At 39.2% G+C, this 20,138-nt stretch overlaps 1 protein-coding gene across 5 annotated transcripts in view; it reads left to right on the forward strand.

Annotated features, from left to right (window-relative positions):
- Positions 1 to 18,879, forward strand: part of SATB1 (SATB homeobox 1) — a 99,586-nt gene extending 80,707 nt beyond the window's left edge. For 4 of the 5 annotated variants that reach the window (XM_079921788.1, XM_079921785.1, XM_079921787.1 and 1 more), the window contains 2 exons: positions 14,606 to 14,809; positions 17,182 to 18,879. In XM_079921788.1, the coding sequence (XP_079777914.1) occupies positions 14,606 to 14,809; positions 17,182 to 17,679 (702 nt within the window). In that variant the 3' untranslated portion in view covers positions 17,680 to 18,879. Of the gene's footprint in view, positions 1 to 14,605; positions 14,810 to 15,396; positions 15,493 to 17,181 lie in introns of all 5 variants that reach the window. The other variant, XM_079921789.1, reaches the window with a different exon arrangement.
- The last annotated feature ends 1,259 nt before the right edge of the window (positions 18,880 to 20,138 follow it).

Genomic DNA, 20,138 nt, shown 5'->3' on the forward strand with positions numbered 1-20,138 from the left:
CACAAACAGACAAATGCTATTAGGAAATCCAGCTCAGTCCATGCCAAGCTGTTACTGTCTAAATTGCCTTCTTTCTTCCGGGCTTGCAATTAATTTTTGCTTGTGTGTTTGGAGATTGGGGGAAGGGTAATAGCCTAATGGGTAATGATTTTATTTTAGTATTTTGATTAAAGAGACTAAATAACTTGGACCCTGGGTAACCATGAGGACTAAAGCCTTATCCATCAAGCTTAATTTCTAGGCAGAAAATTGTGTTTATATTTTTGGATAAACTTAGCATCGCGTTATATATAATATAAAGTGATGAGATGGCTATGTGCTCATTTTCTACCTATCCCCACTTCCTTTACCCTCTTTCCTACTCACTTTCTTTTCTTTCTTTAATCCTTTGACTAGCTTCCTTCTGCCCTGTTTTCAAATCTTAAAGGCGTGTCCTTTGTGACCGTTTGCTCTTTGAAGAGGTGATGAGAGGAAAGAACAACCATTGTTTGACTTGTAAGCCTTCCCCCCTCTACCTCCACAAGCAAGGACCTGCCTTAATTCCATTCCTTTCCCCGCCTCCATCCTGTATCTGCCCTGCTACTTTATCCTCTTCTATTTGGGAAACCCAGGTGTCTTTGGAAAATTGATAGTGTTCCTCTCCTGGCACATCCAGACATTTCTCAAAGGATACTCTACTAATCTTGCTTACCTTTATAGTTCTTGGGGTGGTAGGACGTTGGTTAACTAAGTCAGGGTATGGATGCTTTCTTTATTCAGAGGTGGTAAACCCATTTACTGAGTTTGTAACAGGACCAGGGAAAAACAGTGAGGTATATATATGTGCTAGTGCAATTGTCAATCAAGAAATTTCAAACTGTAAAACTACTGTTTTATGAACAAAAGCTCATCCAGAACTGAAATACGTAAATGGGATAAAAGTCTTCCCCCGTTCTGATTGACTTGAGGATTGGTTGGGGGCGGAGTGTTCTCATCAACACCCCACCCTACGTACAGCACTGCTGAAACACCCCTGGTGGAAAGCTGGGCCTCCTCAGGACGCAGTCCGGGAGGAACCATTAACTAGTGATTAACTCTTTCCCTCCAACCCATCTCTAAGAGGCATGGTCCTTTAGTGGCAACAAACAAACAAACAAACATGATAAGCAGATCTGTTCCAAGAACTTATAAATACCAAGGTTTTGTAATCTACTAGGAGCTTATATAAGATAGTTCTGGAATAATATTTGAAATATATACGTGTATGTATCTATGAATGTATACAGACACATATATATTGGAGGGTTATTGAACCCCTCTTCAGGAGTTCTTAACCTCTGTCCCATCTTCCCCCAGGGGGTCCATGCATGAACTGGAATAGAATAAAAAAACTTTATTTTCACTAATGTCTTACTGAAATTTGACATTTTATTTAATTATCAACATAGGCAACAAGTCACAGTAGTATTAGCAATACCTATGAATTTGTCACCAATAAAAATCACAAATATTGGGCTTCCCTGGTGGCGCAGTGGTTGGGGGTCCGCCTGCCGGTGCAGGGGACACGGGTTCGTGCCCCGGTCCGGGAAGATCCCACATGCCACGGAGCGGCTGGGTCCGTGAGCCACGGCCGCTGAGCCTGCGCGTCCGGAGCCTGTGCTCCGCAACGGGAGAGGCCACAACAGTGAGAGGCCCGCGTACCGCAAAAAAAAAAAAAAAAAATCACAAATATTTTCATATCACATTTTTATTGCAGGTATCTCAAAATACTATTTTTGCTCATCCCTCTGAAATTACGGTAGTTATTAGATCTCTTCCTAGATCTTGCTATTTGGTACGTTAATAAAGAAGCACATATATTACTGTATGATACAGTTTGGATGACTGTATTTCAGTACAGTTGGTTTTCTTCGTAATTTTATGCATTTTATTTCAGGCACATAAAAACATTGTTCTGAAAACAGTGGGCTTTACCAGACTGCCAGGAGGGTCCATGGCGCAAAAGAGATGAGACCAATGATTAGACAAGTTGTGTGTTGGAAGAAAAAAATTATATGTTTTTTTAACATGCTAGCTGAGGAATTCTTGAATTTGCCCGGGAAAGAATTGTTATTTGTTTATTACTTTTTCGATGCTTATTTTTCAAGTGCCCTTCACTCCAGAGCATGTAAGCGGGGTTTATGATCAGATCATTGCAATGACATTGCAAACAACAACAAGAACCTTACAGGCAACCTTGCTCCAGCGTTCTGATGCCCCCGCATATAGTGCTGGAATTCGAGGAGAGAGTACCTTTGCCCTTAGGCTGGAAACTTTTTGCCAGTCAAGCTACACCTTTGCTATCAGCTTACACATGAAGTTCAATCTGTTCTTACCTCACTGGACAGTCAGTGGCTGGGAGAAATAATTCCCTCTTACGTCTGTCCCCGCATCTCTTAGCCTCACAGTAGATGGCACGTAGATGGCGCTTTCTAGTTTTTTGTAGAAGGGTGGAATGATTCAGAAGCAAATTCATCTGATCACAATTTTGCCCTCACAAAAGTGGGCACATTCCTCAGGTAGTCCCAGTGGGGGACCCTGTTCTCAGAAAGACAAGATAGGGCCAGTCTCCACCCCTGTCCTTCTGCCCCGGGCCCCTCTCTGGACTTGCTCTCCCCACTGTAACACAGGACCAGTGGTTGTGAGGTGCAGCTGCTGGCCTGAGTGACCCAGCCTCCCTTGTCTCCTTTCATTGGTAAATGTCTAACCTGGCCATTATCACTGGGACCCCCACGGTGCTTCTAGAAATATTTACGCTTTCTTTTTTTAAAGCCTACTTGTGAATCCCAAAATTTGAGTCCCTCAATTAAGCCGACTTCTGATGAGTCGGTTTGCATAATGGGTAAAATGATGAGGTTTTTGGCCACAAAATGAGTGTTACTTTATCAGCAAAATCATAAGCAACTTGGGAGCTTGTAATGACCCTGCCCGTTTGATTGTTCTTCTAAGATATGAGTCCCATAACTTTTACAATCCCGAATTGCCTTCCCCTGGTTTTAAAAATTCTTTTGTTATCTCTCCTAGAATATCATAGAGGGAAGATTTAAATTTTTAATTCCCAGCCCCTCAATATGCATAATGGAAAGTATAGCTCATCTGAGGAGATATCTGCAATATTGAAAAGTTTTATATAAATCAATTAAAAATGCAGTGGCAGAAATATTTGTTTAAATTAAACTGACAATAGATTATTTTTGTCAGCAGACAAACCAGTGTATCGAGGCAATCATAACCTAAAAATTATTCATTTTATAGGTTCATATTTTTATAGTTTTTTTTTTGCACATGGCATATACAGATATTCAGCAACAGTTTTTCTTAGTGATCATCATAACTTTGAAGAGAAGAATAAATATTGTAAATTTTTCATAGTGACTTAAGAATGCAACATGATAAGAAATTTGCTTCATAGTATTACAGTATAAGCACATATTTATTGGGTCAGGGGATTTGGGAAAAGGTAAGTTTCCCAGGAAGCTTCTGCTTTAAACAGTCTAATGTATTTGCCTTTGATAGAAGCCTTTAATAGTGCTTCTCTGCCTCTTACACCTACTAGGCTCAGCTCGCTTTGAATCTTATTCCTTTGAAATGCAACGTTATTATGAATGTAAGTTGTTGGACTTTGCTACAATACACAATGCCCTCAGGAATTGTAGAGGTGTATACAGTTTTTTGCCACTAACTAAATGTCCCAGACTGTGCCGTTTTTGTATTTTCCTCTGATCCCCCAGCTTACTGCTGCTTCAGTGTTGCAGGAAATCTTTTGCTATATTTTTACACTCACTCATTCAAGTGTGAGCCTTAAAGCGTCTCCAAGCCCCTTGGGTGAAGGAAAGTGTGGAGTATGCTGCTCAGGGGGCTCTTTGCACTGACATTTGTTTATGATAAATGTAACTCAGGTAACAGAGATGGGGGTGGATTGGAATAAAGAAACCCATCAGCCTTAGTTCGCGGAAGAAATGCTGAGGGCCTGAACCAGAGCAGTAGGAATGGAAAAGAAGGAACAAATTCAAGACGCCTTCTGAAGGAGTAGAACTGACAGGAATTCATGATTGTTCGCTTATGGAGGAAGCAAAGAAGAAAAGTCATATTTTTAAATTGAAGCCATTTGCTATGTTTTTTTTTATTATTAAAAAACAGTACTAGCCAAACTAGAAAAAAAAAATTTAATGCAAGCATAAAGGAGGAAAGAACTAACCATAATCCTAATTAAGTAGCGATAACCCGATTTATGTTCTTTGCATACACACATACGTGTATGTGTGTATGCATGTATGTATGCATATCACATATGTATACACGTATACGTGCGTGCACATGTGTGTGTATATATATGCCTTTCATTCATTCATATGCTATACCCACCTGTTAATTCCCTATTGAGGTATATTCAAGTTGTATTCAACTTTTGCTGTCACAGATAATGCTAATGTGAACATTATTATGGTTAAATATTTGTATACATCTTTATTATTTCCTTATGATTAATTCTCAGAAGTAGAATTATTGGATCAGAAAAGGCATTTGTGTTTTAAAGGAAATTGCTAGTCATTTCTACATTCAAACATTTCCACCTTGCGCTTCAGAAAGTATATACCAATTTATACTTCAAATCACAGCCTTTCAGCCCAGGTGACTGGGTGAGTGGTGATGCTGTTAATTGAGTATATATAGGCAGAGCCTCGTTTGTGGGAGGAAGATAGTGGGTTCAGGTTGGGATGTGGTAGCTGAATTATTTTCATTATCTCCCTAGATATCTCACATTCCTTTGCATTATCTTTGTGATAATGACAAAATAATAAAAATAATAACAGCTGACATTCATCATACTGTTACTGTGCGCCAAGCCCCTTGCGTGAATTATCTCACTAATTCTTACAACACTGTGAGTGGTGGTAACATTACCCCCATTTTACAGAGGAGAAAATTGAGGTGTAGAGAACTCAAGGAACTTGACCAAGGTTACAGGGCTAGTCAGTAGTAGAATAGGTGTTAAAATGAAAATCCAGGCTTTCTTAACATATAGATCTTAGAAGCACATTATAAAGACGAGACGAAGTCATAGTAATTAAGTTGCATCCTCAAGAAAGTATGGTAAAAAGCAATGACGAAAGAATGGATTCCAAAGCAAGTAGTCTACCTATTTTTCCTAGCATATTGCTAATTCATCTTTTTTTTTTTCTTTATTCTTCCCACTCTAAATATTGCCCATTCTTAAAAGCCAAACCAACATGACTCTACATCAACAAAGACTTCCTTGACCACCCCAGTGGATCTCTTCTTCCTATCCTCTTGGTTCCCACTGGATGTCTGCCCCTCACTGACCTTCACCGCATACTGCTTTGCTCTAGTAGTTATTTTTGAATGTCGCCTCTTCCCGAATGTACTGTGAGCCATTTAAGGGAAATGCTTTTGGTTAAGTCCATCACACCTTTTTGTAGTTATCACTGACCAGGCACTGGGCTAAACATATCCTGTTTCATTTGTACCAGCCACAGTCTTGTGAGATGAGTACCATTATCATCTGCACTTTGTAGAGGAAGATCTGGCGCTCAGAGAGGTAATTTGCTCAAGGTTGCATACGTAAATGCCTATAACAGGATGTAACCCTTAACTGGTATACTGAGGTAGTTGAGAGTAACTGGAAGGACCGTTAGTATTCGGGTGGGCAGAAAAAAAGGGGAGAGCGCTTTCCTGTTCGAGAGAACAGTATAGAGAATGAGAGTAGAATGTGGGGAAATGGGCAACAGTTAATAAATGGTCCAATGAATTAGGACCTAAGTGTGATTGAAGGAACCTTCAGTGACCTCTAGGGAGGATGACCTTTTTCTCTGTCTTGGGAAGCTTTGAAGGTCATTTTGAGCAGTGGGATAACCTTGGGTAGTTTGAAGGCAAAGACCAGAGCAGTGGTTTTCATCCCAGCCTCCCTTTCCAAGGGCATCTCAAAGAGGACTAAGGGGATTCAAGAAAGCTTAATTAAACCTGTGTATTTACCTATCAGGAAGTTCCACAGACCAAGTCAAGCATCGTATTTATTTGCTTCTTGTAGGGGTCACAACTCTCTATGATAACCCTTGTTTTCTCATTCTTCCCCAAAGCTCTAGTCATCATTGGTATACACTTTCCCCTAAGTTAAGAGAGGAAAAGGAGTGATTACTTAAAGGCTGTTTTGTTCAGAAATTAAGATAATTGTCCATTGGACATAATTAAAAAGTGTTTGGTACCTAAGAGCATCATTCAAGGAAAATGTACCCCAGCGCTGACAAGTCAGTGGTGGGCAGAATGGAAAGGAGAAGATGATTCTTTATGGTAGAAACAGAGGTGAAAATTGATGCAAGTATTACAGCATGAACCTTAGGGATATGGTGTTTTCTGTCTTTTAATGACACCTTGCTATGAAGAATGAGGAGAGAATAAGAACTTAAGATTTTTTTTTTAAACAAACAGATGCGGTATTTTATTTTTTTGGATTTTTTTAAACTGAAGTATAGTTAATTTACAATGTTGTGTTTCAAGTGTACAGCAGAGTGTTCAGTTTAATATCAATATATCTATTCTTTTTTCAGATTTGTTTCCATTATAGGTTATTACAAGATACTAAGTATAGTTCCCTGTGCAATACAGTAGGTCCTTGTTGGTTATCTATTTTGTATATAGTAGTGTGTCCATGTTAATCTCAAACTCCTAATTTACCCCTCCCCTCCCTTAAGATTTTTAAGACAGAGAGTATAAATGTTAAACAAGAGCCAAACCATATCACTGAAACTTATGTAATGTCAAAAATACATCCTGGATTGAGAGGGAAAAACATTCTTTTTCAAAGTCTGTATTCAAGTATCAGACAGGTAAGCCAGATTTTTATTTGTTTCATTTAAACTTCGAAGAAACCATCCTGAAAGCAGCTTTGAAGCCTATGAAAAAATAATCTTTAAATTAGATATCTTCCAAATATACTTTTTTTAAAGTAAAATGAAGGCTTTCTTTGGAAATTCTCTGTTTCAGTCGAATTAAGAGATTATCTTCTTGCCAGCTAGTTTAATATGTTGTCTAGAATTTCATAGTTTTATCTTCAGTCCTCCTTTTTCTCCTCAGATTCTTCTTGAAAATATTCTTTAAAACTTTCCTGACAGTCTTAAGTGAGAACCATCTTTATGTTTTTATCTACCCTGGCCATCTGATAATCTTGTTACGCACCAAACAATCTATAGGAAAAGAAACAAAACACCATATTTACGTGTTCCCTCAAGTCAGTGGCTTTGAGAAGGTAAAAAAGAGGTGAACAATCAAACCACAGAAAACAAATGATGTCTTTTTTTTTTTTTTTTGGCTTGGTTAAATTTTAAGCAAAATTGAAAACTAAAAATCATTTACCAGTGGTTCTGAATATTCCTTCTAAATTCACTGACTTTTAATGTGAGCGTCCCCTAGATTGTAGAAACATTTCTTTTCGCAAATGCCAAACCTCCAGAAACTCTGCTAGATGCGCTTAACCTCTTAAAGACAAAGTGGCAAAAATTTACTCAAGTGGGAAATTTATGGGCAGCCATTTTATTTCCTATTACTACCGCAGTATGGAAACCCGCGGATTTTTGGCTAAGATATTGAGTCCCTTAAATAAACTATAGAGTCTGGAGAGAGTTTAAAACAGTAACAGTTTAGACATTTAAAATAGTAATAATTTAAAAAACTAGTATGAATGGGGTTTTTTCCCCCCAGCAAAAATACAAGCATCAGAAACCACACCTTGAAAATAAAATATATTTGAGAATACACACCCGTATACATATGTTCCATTTAAGTAGGTTTCTTTTTAAAGCCCATCTTTGAATAAAGTGAGTATAATGTGCTACTTTTTGAATGGCAGATGCATTTATTGCTGCGCCTCTGTTCAAATTTATTTCCCATGTTTTCTTGAATCCAACCAATGTTAGCAGGAGAAAGTTACTTGTAGTGCCTGCTGGAATTCTCTTTACACAAAGTAGATATTAGTAAACTGGGAAGGAAGATCCATGTATTTCCTGCTAATTCCATAGAGAACATGTATCTTTATTAATGTTAATGGTGGGGACCTCTCATTATGTTATAGAATAATCTGCTTTAGCAAAGGTTTTTCTCCTCAAGAACTTCATAACATTTAAAGGTTAATATGTTAGGTAAAGAACAATATCTTAAGATAAGCGTTTTTATTACAGGACATGATGGGATGGTTTTTATTAAATTATATGATGATTTGAATGGGGAGAAAAAAGTGCATCGCTTCTTTGCCCTCAACTTTAATGCCTTTAATCAAATAATGACCTTCTGGAAAATAGTTAATTTTCAGCATTTGGAAAGATCAATACCACTTTGCCACCAAAAAATGGCCCAGACGATGAAATCTGATGTATTTAAAGTATCATTTCACCCTTTTAACCTAGTAAATAATTGAAAATGCTTTCAGTAGTGCTTTGCCGCTGTTTTGTTTCTCACTGTTCAAAGTGTTAGGATTGTTCTTGAAAAAAAAGGTTTCAAGTTGGTGTGTGAAGGAAGGATGCAGACCTCACACCCGGAAGTGGGATTGTACCCCCATCAGGCCTTGTGTGTCTCTGCATTAGGGTCATGGAAGAAGTAATATGTTTTAATACTATATTTGAGGCAGAGTGTATATAAAATACAAAAAGGGTGGAAATGGAACCCTTCTGGAACATTCAAGGGGTGGTTTAAAACATCATTAGTCACTTTGCATCTTTTGTGATATCTTTCAACCTTTATGTTGGGGTAAAAGATTCAGTAGTTCTGACAGTTAGAACCCATTTCCCCCCCCACCCCAGCTTATAGAACATTGATATGAAATTACCCATGAGCACAGATAACTTTGTAAATTTAAAAAAAAAAAATTGCCCTCTCTTAGCATGTTTGTGGGCAAATTGAAAACTGTCTTCATTAGCATAAGTAACAGATTCTTTTAAAAGTAGAAAATTATTTGCTGAATGATAAATTGCTAGCTCTCTAGTTAGTCGTTGTTGAAAATGTACTCATTCAAAATGCCTGGTGTAGTAGTTTAGTCTACAATACTGAAATTTTTTTGTGTGAGAAGTACTATTTAATGGATTATGTACTTAATCCTATTCCTACTACTTGCTAAACTGTAATTCATGCTTTCCACTAGAATGTTTGTATCAAATACCTCCCTATTCAGATTGATTTCTTTTAATATCATATATTATTATACTATATGCCCCAGAGATTGGAACAAAATACTTCTGCAAATAACACATGAAAGATGAGGGTAAGGGGTGGGAGAATAAATACAGACTCTGAAATGTTTCGCTTTTTAGAACTCAAATTACCCATTCTGGTTTGTTTTTTTTTTTAATGTTTTTTCCTTCTTAGTTGCAGGGAGAATTATTTGTCATTTTTCTTTCTCTTTTTGTAGCTCTTGGGTTTAAAATGTATATGTACGTAACAATCATATATACATATCTGTATATTGTATTAAGTGACTCTGTTTTTTCTCTCAAAGAACACTGAAGTCTCTTTTCCCCTGGAAAACTAGTTGTGTTACGTGCTCCCAGCTCTGTCACAGACCAGGCCTTGTAAGGGTTCTCCTCTTATGTGTGTGAGGCTTCCTAGGTACAATAAATTCATTCGTGAAACGAGGTTGCTTTCCTGACTCAGTTAAAAATCACTGTGCACCCCTTATCTGTTAAAATGATAGAAGCAGCAAATTGACTTGAATTAACTGTTCTAAAAAGAGTGGAGTGGAAATCAGAGATTGAGTTTGGGTGGAAATTAAGCAGCTGAGAGATGAAGGTGCCAGGATTTTTATTTCAATGTGGTACAACAAGATTCTGTCGGTAAAGCACATCATTAGAATATTGAGTTTAGAACTGCTAATTTTTCCTTTAAAATGAGCATACAGTCATGTGTTTCATGGACCATGATAAATTGCCATTGTGTTGTCATTGAGTTTGTTTTGCTTTTTTTCAGTACTGGTTTGGCAGTCGTTCTGCATTTTCTCTTTTCCTTTTTCTCCCCCTCTGATCTTCCATGTCTTTCATAGATTCCCTAACCAAAACCAGTCCAAAGAATGTTAGTGATTTCATACAGTCTGAGGTTTAACATCTTTACCATTTTCTTGCTTACAGTGGCAAGACATTTACAGATGGTTCTTGGTTCCTATAAAGTACATAACAGTATTTCCTTTGTGGCAGATGGATTCAAGACTTTTAGTTCTCAATAAATGTAGGTTTACAATACATAACTTTACAGGATTTGTGTTGTATATAACAGGTTTGAACATATTATCTCAGAATTCATCTGCATGGCATTTTCAGCTTGTTCAGGGTCCATGCCAGTTTTTTTAAGTAATAGGGGAAGTGCTGTGATTGATAGCAACAGCTCAAGGCGTGATTTTGAATAGAAACAAAGGGTTTAGAACAGAAGGTGTCAAATTAAACTTTGTCAGTTTGAAAAGTAGGAACATCCTGAAAGTTTTACTTATTTATTTACATGTGGCTACTGTTTATATTTTGCCCTCTTTATATTCAGCGTAATGTTGCTTGGCAAATTTACTACATTTAAAGTTTAGGTTGTTCCTTGTGCCATTTTAGTTTTCTGAGAATAGATCATTCTTATTATTTTAAGGCTGTTAGTCTCCTGTCTTTTCTACTGTTCAGAACAGTTGTGATCTAATTTTAATTGTCAGAGCAATTCCCTACCCCCGCCTAGGGTCTTATGATATTTTAAGTCCCAGAGACCTGGCTTAAAAGGTAATTATGTTCACATTTTGCAACAAAGTGCAGCACCTTATTCACCTCCTCCACCCAGTAAATCTATGCATGTATCATTTAAAAAAACCAATCTAGTACATAGGGAAATCATTATTTTTATTTGTTACATATTACCAGTATTCTGACATATCGTTGTCTTTATTTGCCCTAACAATATGGCTTATGGAGAAGCGACCTAGGAAAAGGTATTGGGGAATTGGAAAGCATTTGGTTTTTTTCGTCACTTTCTGCAAAACATAGATCAGATTACTGTCATCATTATTAGAGTCTCGATCGATAGGATTTGAGGGCGTCAGAATATTCCGACGTGTTTAAATGGTATCATAATAAATTGATCTTCTTTTTGCCAGTGTGAATTGGGAGTGAGCCAGTTGATTTCTCTGCTGACAAAGAACTAGCCTGTCAGAATATCTGTTTTCCGTTATTTGTTGAGGGCGACGCACAGCACACCGCTCCTCCCCCCATTTTTATTTTTTGGAATACCCTTGTAGAACTAACAGTTCCCAGCTGCATGCACCGTTAAATATTTTTCTAAGAAGCATCTGATTTCAGTCTCTTAAAATCATCACGTCTCTTGAAAGGCTAGCGGAGACATGCTTCAGATTTATAATTCATCACATTATTTTTAGATAAGGAATTAGAAGTATTATTTAAGGGCAGAGGTTAATAGCAAACTACTGGAAATGTTATGTTAGTCATGCGCAATTAATAAAAATAAGAATCCGTCTCATAAGTATAGAGACAAAGAAGTGACAATAAGAGCAAAATATTTGTTGAATGAGTCAGGGCTCTTTTTCTGAAATATTTGTGAAACCAGCATGAGTGTGATTGTTTAGGAATTAACTATCATTATTAGCCGTTTTAAAAGAACTAATGATTTTCTTTTCCAAAGAACATCTGTGATCCACATGTTTGTTTTTTGTTCACATATATGCAAGTGCTAACTGATCTCTGTGTTACTTTTAAAAGTTTCTAAAAGGATTCGAGAAATTATTGGAGTTCTTCAGCTTTCTCTGAGAAGATTTTCTTACATGAATCGTTCTTAATTTAACTTTTAGCAATTTTTAGTTACAAGCATTTATTGCTAAAAAAAAAAAAAAAAGACATGCTCAATGTTAAGTACTTATTGCAATAGTATAATTCTAGCTAAGTAAAGGAAAAAAAAAACTGTTCTGTTCTTGATGAACCTTCTAACATCTCTTGAATGGTAAATAAAATTGTAGCAATTTGCTGTGTTTAGGCATGGCGGCCTGTCAATTGCCATAGCTGAAGAATGGAGACAGGGGTTGGGGGGGGTGATCTTAACCATAGTTAATATTCAAGCCTTCAGGAAGACAGATCTAAAACCTGCCCTGCATCAAAACATAGAGGTAAAGTGTAAAGAAATAGCTTAGATGTAGGAAAATATAAAATATTTTCATGGCTGAATCGAGAGAGCAAATATTTGTCAGTAAGAGCTAAATAAATATCTCTGGGGCACCATATGCAAGTGGGTCTCAAATATTTCAAATACTCAAATACAGTTTTGTAGTTAATGTTCTATTCACATAAATAGAGCTAAAATGTGACATGTCACCATATGATTCCAGAAAGAAGCATAGAAGTGCCATGGTTAGAAGAGAAGCACGTTCAGTGACACTGTCATCACAATTACTTTTATTTTTTATTGAGCTAATATTCTTTCAGGTAAATCTTCAGTTTACTGTCTGTTCTCTTAGCCTGGAATTATGCATTCAGTAGCATCAAATGAGTGCATGATTACATGACGGTCTGTAGGTTAATTATTTGTTTAATTAAACAGCGTGTTGAATGGAGAATCAAAGGCCTCTTAGTTAGGGTTAAGGCTAGTAGATGTCATGAGGGTTAGCAGCTGTCACCCTTGACTGGGTGGTAGGTGTGCCTTGGGAAGCTAGTGTTATCAGTCTCCATCTTTCCTTTTAAAATGTTTCAAATAGGCCATTTAAGGGAGAATAGGCCTTGCTTCTTCCCACAGTTAGAAGAGAATTTCTCCAGTGGTTCAGTTTGAGAAGGAAAGGAAAGTCACACCATTTTCTGATGTCACCCAGAAGTAACAACAACAAAAAAGCAACTCCCTTTGGCCAGTTCTAAAAATCAGCTACTAAACTGTACTCTTTCTATTCCCATCCAACTAATTTACTTAGAATTTCCAAGAAACCCCTTTGTCTTAGGTCGAGTTCCCTAAAACAGAGGCTAAGGTAAGGAATCAGGGACTCATGATTTGGTGGTGAGGGACCCGGCCAGCATTCAGGAGGACAAGAAAGTGGAAGGGGTCAGGAAAGAATGTGGTCTCAGGTAAAGTCCGTATTGATGGGGAAAGGCAATAAGAAGGTTGGGGAGGGCCATCTCTGGCCATCTCTAAAGGGTAGAATGAGTCATCACTGTGGGGCAAGAGGGTGGGTCAGCCAGTCACTGGCCACCCCAGGGTGAAGGGGCTAGTGAGGGGTGGAGTAAGCATCCGGGCATCTCCAGGAGTGATGGCTCCAAGACATTTGTCCAGAAAAGAGTATGGTTGTAGGCCGACAACAGGCAGCACGGCAGCTGGGGCTGGTTGCCTTGGCTGGTGAAGGGGGTGTGGGTGGGACCTCTTCCCTCTTTCTGTCCACCCCATTGCAATCCACCCCATTGCTTAGTGTCCATCATGGCGGCCAAGATAAAGAAGGTTTGAGATGATGATTAGAGAATGTGAGACATGAGAATGTGAGACAGCATACTCTCTTGGACCACTCGGTTCTTGAGAATCTGAGGATCAGAAACTGGGCCTTAGGAGGCATCAGAGAGGTTCAGGTTTTGGCATTCGTTGGGCATTTCCTTGTCTCTTAGCCCAGGAATTCTATTAAAATGCTCACTTGATGAACCATGTGTGTACATAGCAGCAGGCAGGACTCCGAGGTGTCTTTCTGGAAAGTTCTGTCTTGGAGAATTCTTCTAATGCTCTTTCTAAATAGAGTGCCTTACCTTGGACGACATTCTTGCTCACATAACTGCACACGTCCGTTCTCTCTCTTTCCTACACACTCACACACACACATGTTCACACAGAGTTGCCTTTCTAATACAAAAATTATAAACTTAGGGAGTCCTTTTAGAAAACAAAATTATTCTAAAAGCCTGTCCTAGCCCTTCTTAAATACCTTCAGAACCTCAGATGGCCACTCATCAGACAGGAAGCACACTCAGCCTTGCTTTTCTCCTCTGACACATTCTGCAGACTCCATGGTAAATGGGTCTTGCCCTTGGAGTCTGAAAAATAGGACCCTCCTTTAAGATGCAAATCTGAACGTGTATTAGAAACAGAGCCCGCTTCTGCGATAGCCACGGCTATTCTCTCTGAACAGGTTAAAAAAAAATTTTTTTAACAGATTGGGGTGTTTGTATTTTATTTTATTTTTATTAATTATTTTTATTTGCGTTGGGTCTTCGTTGCTGCACGTGGGCTTTCTCTAGTTGCGGCGAGCCGGGTACTCTTTGTTGCGGTGCTCGGGCTTCTCATCACGGTGGCTTCTCTTGTGGAGCACGGGCTCTAGGTGCGCGGGCTTCAGTAGTCGTGGCGCACGGGCTTAGTTGCTCCGCGGCATGTGAGATCTTCCAGGGCTCTAACCCGTGTCCCCTGCATTGGCAGGCGGATTCTTAACCACTGTGCCACCAGGGAAAGTCCTGGAGTGTTTTTAGCTTGTGAAAAAAGTTAACTTCACAGGGTCCTTCCTTTTTAGCTCCTAATGGAAAATGTCAGCCGACCCCCCTTCACCTCCCCCTGCCATCAGCCTGAACTGACCTGTTATGCCCTTGTCTCTAAGGGGTGGCTGTGTGAGCTATTACGCTGGAAAGAAGATCCTTCTCCAGAAAACAGGACCCTGTGGGAGAACCTCTCCATGATCCGAAGGTTCCTCAGTCTCCCTCAGCCTGAACGTGATGCCATTTATGAACAGGAGAGCAACGCGGTGCATCACCATGGCGACCGGCCGCCCCACATCATCCACGTGCCCGCAGAGCAGATTCAGGTTCGTTTACCTTGGCCAATTCAATATAACACTCAGTAAATAGAGGTTTAAACTTAGCAGGGAAACGAGCATTTCTCTTCTTTCCACCAGTCTAAACATAGGCTTCTGAGCAAGAGATAACAATACACTGCCATCTCACTCAGGGGGAGAAAAGGAAAACGAACACACGTTTTCCAACATGTGTATTGTGTTCCTCTCCTTTCATCTCCCCTCCCCCAAAGCGATGGAACCCCCTTCTACACTTATTTGGCAAGTCTGTCTTTGTTAGAATTGGGTGGTTTTGTTGTGTGAGAGCTCAAGAATTTTGTTGTCGCTTTTGAAAAAATCAGAATTTTTAGAACGCCACCTCTTTTTTAATGAGTACCAATACTGTCCCCGAGGAAAGGCATGACTGCTGTTTCTGTCCAGGAAGTTAATTGGATCACAACTGTATACCTTGGATTCTGTCCAAAAGAGAGGAGGGGAGGGAAACAAAATTGGCTTCTGGCTTCTGACTCCCTGGCCCTGCCTTCACTTTGTAGCTCTATCCTCACAGCCTTAGGGAGCACAGGTTAGGGGTGAGTCACGTTTGTCTGTCTTTCCTTTAGAGCCCCTCTCCCAAGACCCCTGGGAAAGGAGAGTCTAGAGGCGTTTTCTTGCCAGGCCTGCCAACCCCTGCACCGTGGCGCAGTGCTGCTCCGCAGGTGAGCCAGGCACAAGTTAACCTATGCCAGCAAGAGAGGGACACACAGAGAGGGTGGTGCCAAGACCTGCTCTCTTGGTCAGGATGCTCAACCTTGCAAAGGCCGTGCTAACCGTGGCATTGGCCGAAGATCCCTGTGCCGGCAGAGTCAGCCTCGGGCTCAGCTTGTCACATCCCGCGACCTGTCTCCACTCATCCACTGAGTGGATCCACTAAATTCATCCCCAGTGAATTCAGATTGGGAAGCTCTGGGTCCAGGTCGTTGTTGGCCTCCGTTGCTTAGGAAGTGTGTTGAAATTGAACTTGAGCTGTACAAATTATTTGTGTTAAATCTAAGGGGACGCTTTTAGCTTTCCCCTTTCAGGGAGAATGCCATTGCCTTCCATAGTCCTAAAATTCTATGCTCTCTTTGTTGAATCACCTGTATATTATTTCTTGGTATTGCTATTGGGGGGGAGGGGCCGCGGGAAGGGGAGGAATACACACACATACACATATGTACACAATAATAGCGTTATGCATCCACTAAGGGAAAAAAACCTTTGACTATAAAAGTTAAATTGAAAAAGAGAATCCCTTAGGATATCAAGCACTAAAATAATCGTGAAAGCCTGAAAAACTTACTGTTTAGCAAAAACAAAAACAAAAAAGATATGTGTTAAGTTAAAAAAATAGTACTTGTTTGAAAATGTAAATTGTTTTTAATAAAATTGCTTCTTAGGAGGATTAAGGAAATGCCTAGGGCACAGTACAAATGTTCTAGAATTTGGGGCTTCCTCGGGTTGATTTGCTTTGCTAAGAATCTTGGATATGGAGTGTATATATTATGTGCATGTGTCACACGTTTGTTATGTATGATTGTGTATGGAAATTACAGCACATATACAGATACTAATTATGAAAAAGTGTATACACTAAATTTAAATCCTAATCACATATGAGTTTAGTATAGATAAAACAATTTGCTAGCCATTGTGGGATGGATGGAACCTTTATTTGTTGGTAAGAAAAAAACTTGCAGTGTCAGCCCAGTGCAATTTTGTAAGAAATCTGTGTGTCTGTTAGATTGAAACTGCCTAGTAGGACATTCACACGTGAGAATCTCAAAAACCCTTTGGATTCACAAGGGCTGTGCTGCAGAAGACCAGAGGCTTACCCATTTTATTTGCAACGAAAATAAGACTTTGTATGCGTATGCTTGCTCAACGTTTTACCCATCCAATGAAATGGGACAAAACACTCATTTCCTTCCCCACGTCTCCACAGCTCACCTTTCGAAAATGCCTTTGAAATCCTTACTTCCCAATCTTCATTTAAAATCTTTGTCAATTATTGATATCATAATTTGCTTTGCTGTCTTCGCCTCTGATGCGTATCCTTCTGGTGAAGTTTATGGCTCACATTTTCAGAGCGCCGAGTTCCGGCCACCGTGAGCTAGCCTAACCTCTGATGAGGAAGCCCAGGAGCCCCCCCAAGCCCTCTTAATTCCACCCTTTCTGGTGATCATTTTGATTTTCTTCCTAGTACTGTGGACCATTTAGCTGGCTTGCCTTTCCGCCCAGGATCCCTGTCCCCGTCCCGGTCCAGGCCAGGTGCATGTGGGATCCCTGACCATGTGCTCGCTCGTTGGGAGGCCGCATGCGCAGTGGCCAAGAACGCCGCTGACCCTGTGCTTGTTTCTTTCCTGCAGCAGCCGCAGGCGCAGCCGCAGCCGGCGCCGCCCCCCGCGCAGGCGCAGGTGCAGCAGCCTCCGGCCGGGCCCCGGCTACCCCCGCGGCAGCCCACCGTGGCCGCGCCCGCCGAGGCGGAGGACGAGAGCCGGCAGAAGGTGCGGCCACGGACCAAGATCTCGGTGGAGGCGCTGGGCATCCTGCAGAGTTTCATTCAGGACGTGGGCCTGTACCCGGACGAGGAGGCCATCCAGACTCTGTCCGCTCAGCTGGACCTGCCCAAGTACACCATCATCAAATTCTTTCAGAACCAGCGGTACTATCTCAAACATCACGGCAAGCTGAAGGACAACTCGGGCCTGGAGGTGGACGTGGCCGAGTACAAGGAAGAGGAGTTGCTTAAGGATTTGGAGGAGAGTGTCCAAGACAAAAATGCCAACACCCTTTTCTCGGTGAAACTAGAAGACGAGCTGGCGGTGGAAGGGAACACAGACATTAACGCCGACGTCAAAGACTGAGATGAAAGTCTTCTTTTCCTCCATCAGCACCAGTGAAATTGACTAACGACACGGAAGGTCCACCCTGTACTCGCTCAGCAAACCTTGTTGTCCATTGTTTGGCCAATGAATCTTCAGAAACTTGCACAAACAGGAAAGTCGAGAAAGGATGATACAGACTGCACTAAGCGTTTTGCTCTCTTTTACAAACTGCTTGGCAGCCCCAGGTGAAGCATCGGATTGTTTGGTATTAAAAATGAAAATTTGTGTTCACGGAACACACCCAGGTGTGTACTCCGTAAGCATGATACCAGTGATTTTTTTTTTTTAATTATTATTCTGGAGCCTCAAACAAGCATTATAACTTCTGTGATTATTATTTCCTTCCTTTAATTATTTCTGTAACACTTCACACTGATCTTTGGAAACTCGCCCCTCGTTTAAAAAAAAAAAAGAAAAAAAGAGTTTGTTACTCTATTGTATGTTACAAAAGAACTATAGACTGTGGAATGCAGTTTAAAGATGACATATGCCAACAAATGCCTTGTATTATATGGCACTGCCGTAATTCAAATTTGTTTTTATTTTGGAAATAAAAGTTCACTGTAATTTTTTTTTCATTCTCATTGTTACATGATTTTTTAAAAAATGAAAAGAAAATGTGAAACACAGTTTAGTCCTCATTATTTATTTGTAGATCCTGCAGCATCATGTTGTAATTAATTTTTTGGAAGTTTCCGTTAAATGTAAAATTGCTTCTCTTGTTACCATACTGATTCTTTTCTATTTATAAATGTATTTTGATGGGCAGTAAAACAAAGTGTCTTAAAAGTTTTAAATAGATAAAATGTGCTTTACACAGTTGCCTATAAAAAGTGCTCTATGTTATCCAAGCAATTCATACTATAAGCTTCACTCTTATTGTTGTATGCAATTTTTACTATCATGCAAATAAGCTTAGGTAAATAAAACTAATAGATCACCTTAGAAAATTATGCAATTAATGTGAAAATAATTGATGTTTGCAATGTGTCTTCCTTTGGTTTACAATCAATTTTAAAGCTACATCTGTATAAAATTTCTGTATAAAGGTGTTATTTCTTTTTTATGAGTTTATGGCTATGAAAACACCAGCTATTTTGTTACAGCTGGCTGTTTTTATAAGTGTATCACAATTTTCTTTATGCAGAAATGTTCTGATTAGGAGTGGTTATTGACTGTAACTACACAATTAAAATTGTTTGTATGGTATGACAATGGTAGGGTTTGTCTGCTTATGTGAAGTAACTTACAGAGTCCAAGACGGCCCTCTAAGTTAGAATGCATGTTAATACTTTCTTGATATTTTGCAGATCTGAAAAAGAGCAATTGAAAAGTCACTTGAAACACTGTATATTTAAATCACAAACACATGCTCACTTTTTAAGTTTAACAATGAAGACGATAGCCTGTTTTTGGTTAATATATTAAACAGAGATAGGAGGATGGTCAAAAGACTCGCCAACAAAGACATCAATTCAGTCTCTAGCAGATAGGTGCTTAGAATGGATTCATCTGCATTTACTTCACAATACTTCCATCATGGCGACACTTTTTTTAAGCTGATGTATGAATATTTTTAAAGGCCATTAATAGTAACATAAGTAGGGGAAAAAAATGGACCTTCTGTTTAAAAACTCCTTAGTAAGCAATGTATTTTTTTTTAAGTTGTAAATGGAATATAACTTAATAACTCTGAGCTTATTTGGTTGTGTATGTCATAACTATAAGACCTCCGTGAAGAAAATAAGAATAACATGCCTGGAATTGAAACACGCACTTCAAAATTCTTGCAACATGAAACTCAGTAAACTCCAAGATATAAAGTGAGGTGTGCTAATGGTCATGAAAAGGATTGGGGCCAGTGTTGCAGTTTTTGGTTATTTTTTTTTTTTCACATTCACATTATCTTTTGCTTCTTTTTAAGATTTCCTACTTGTTAGCAGGTGTCTGTTTTCCTTTGCTTCTAAAATCACCCACTCTCTTCCTGCCTATCTTTTTCCCTGAGCCCTGATGAGCCCATCGGTGGGCAACTGGACTGCTTTAATGCTGAATTTAAGAAAATAAAGTGGGATGGCTGAAAACTCCCAATTCAGCTTTCAAAGTTACTATTTACTTTTGAAGCACAGCTGAACTACTTTAAAGGCACCTGGTTTGCTGTAAACTTAAAATTATATTGGAAAAGTTTTCAATTCTTTTCATTAAATGAGAGAACAACTTTTAAATATTCTTATTACTAGGGTTCAGAAAATCATTTAAGCAAAAGAAATTTGAGATAAAATAGAGAGTAGATAGTGTGTATTAAAAATAATAATTAAATAGAATAATATGCCAGGAAGCTTAAAGAAAGACAACCTATCTTCTTTCTTTTCTCTGAGTTTAAAGGGAAAACCTAGAGCAGAGGGTAGTTTTTTGTTTTTTTTTCTACACCAGCACAACAC

This window comes from Stenella coeruleoalba, assembly GCF_951394435.1.
Source record: "Stenella coeruleoalba genome assembly, chromosome: 5".
In the NCBI taxonomy this organism is placed as follows: domain Eukaryota; kingdom Metazoa; phylum Chordata; class Mammalia; order Artiodactyla; family Delphinidae; genus Stenella; species Stenella coeruleoalba.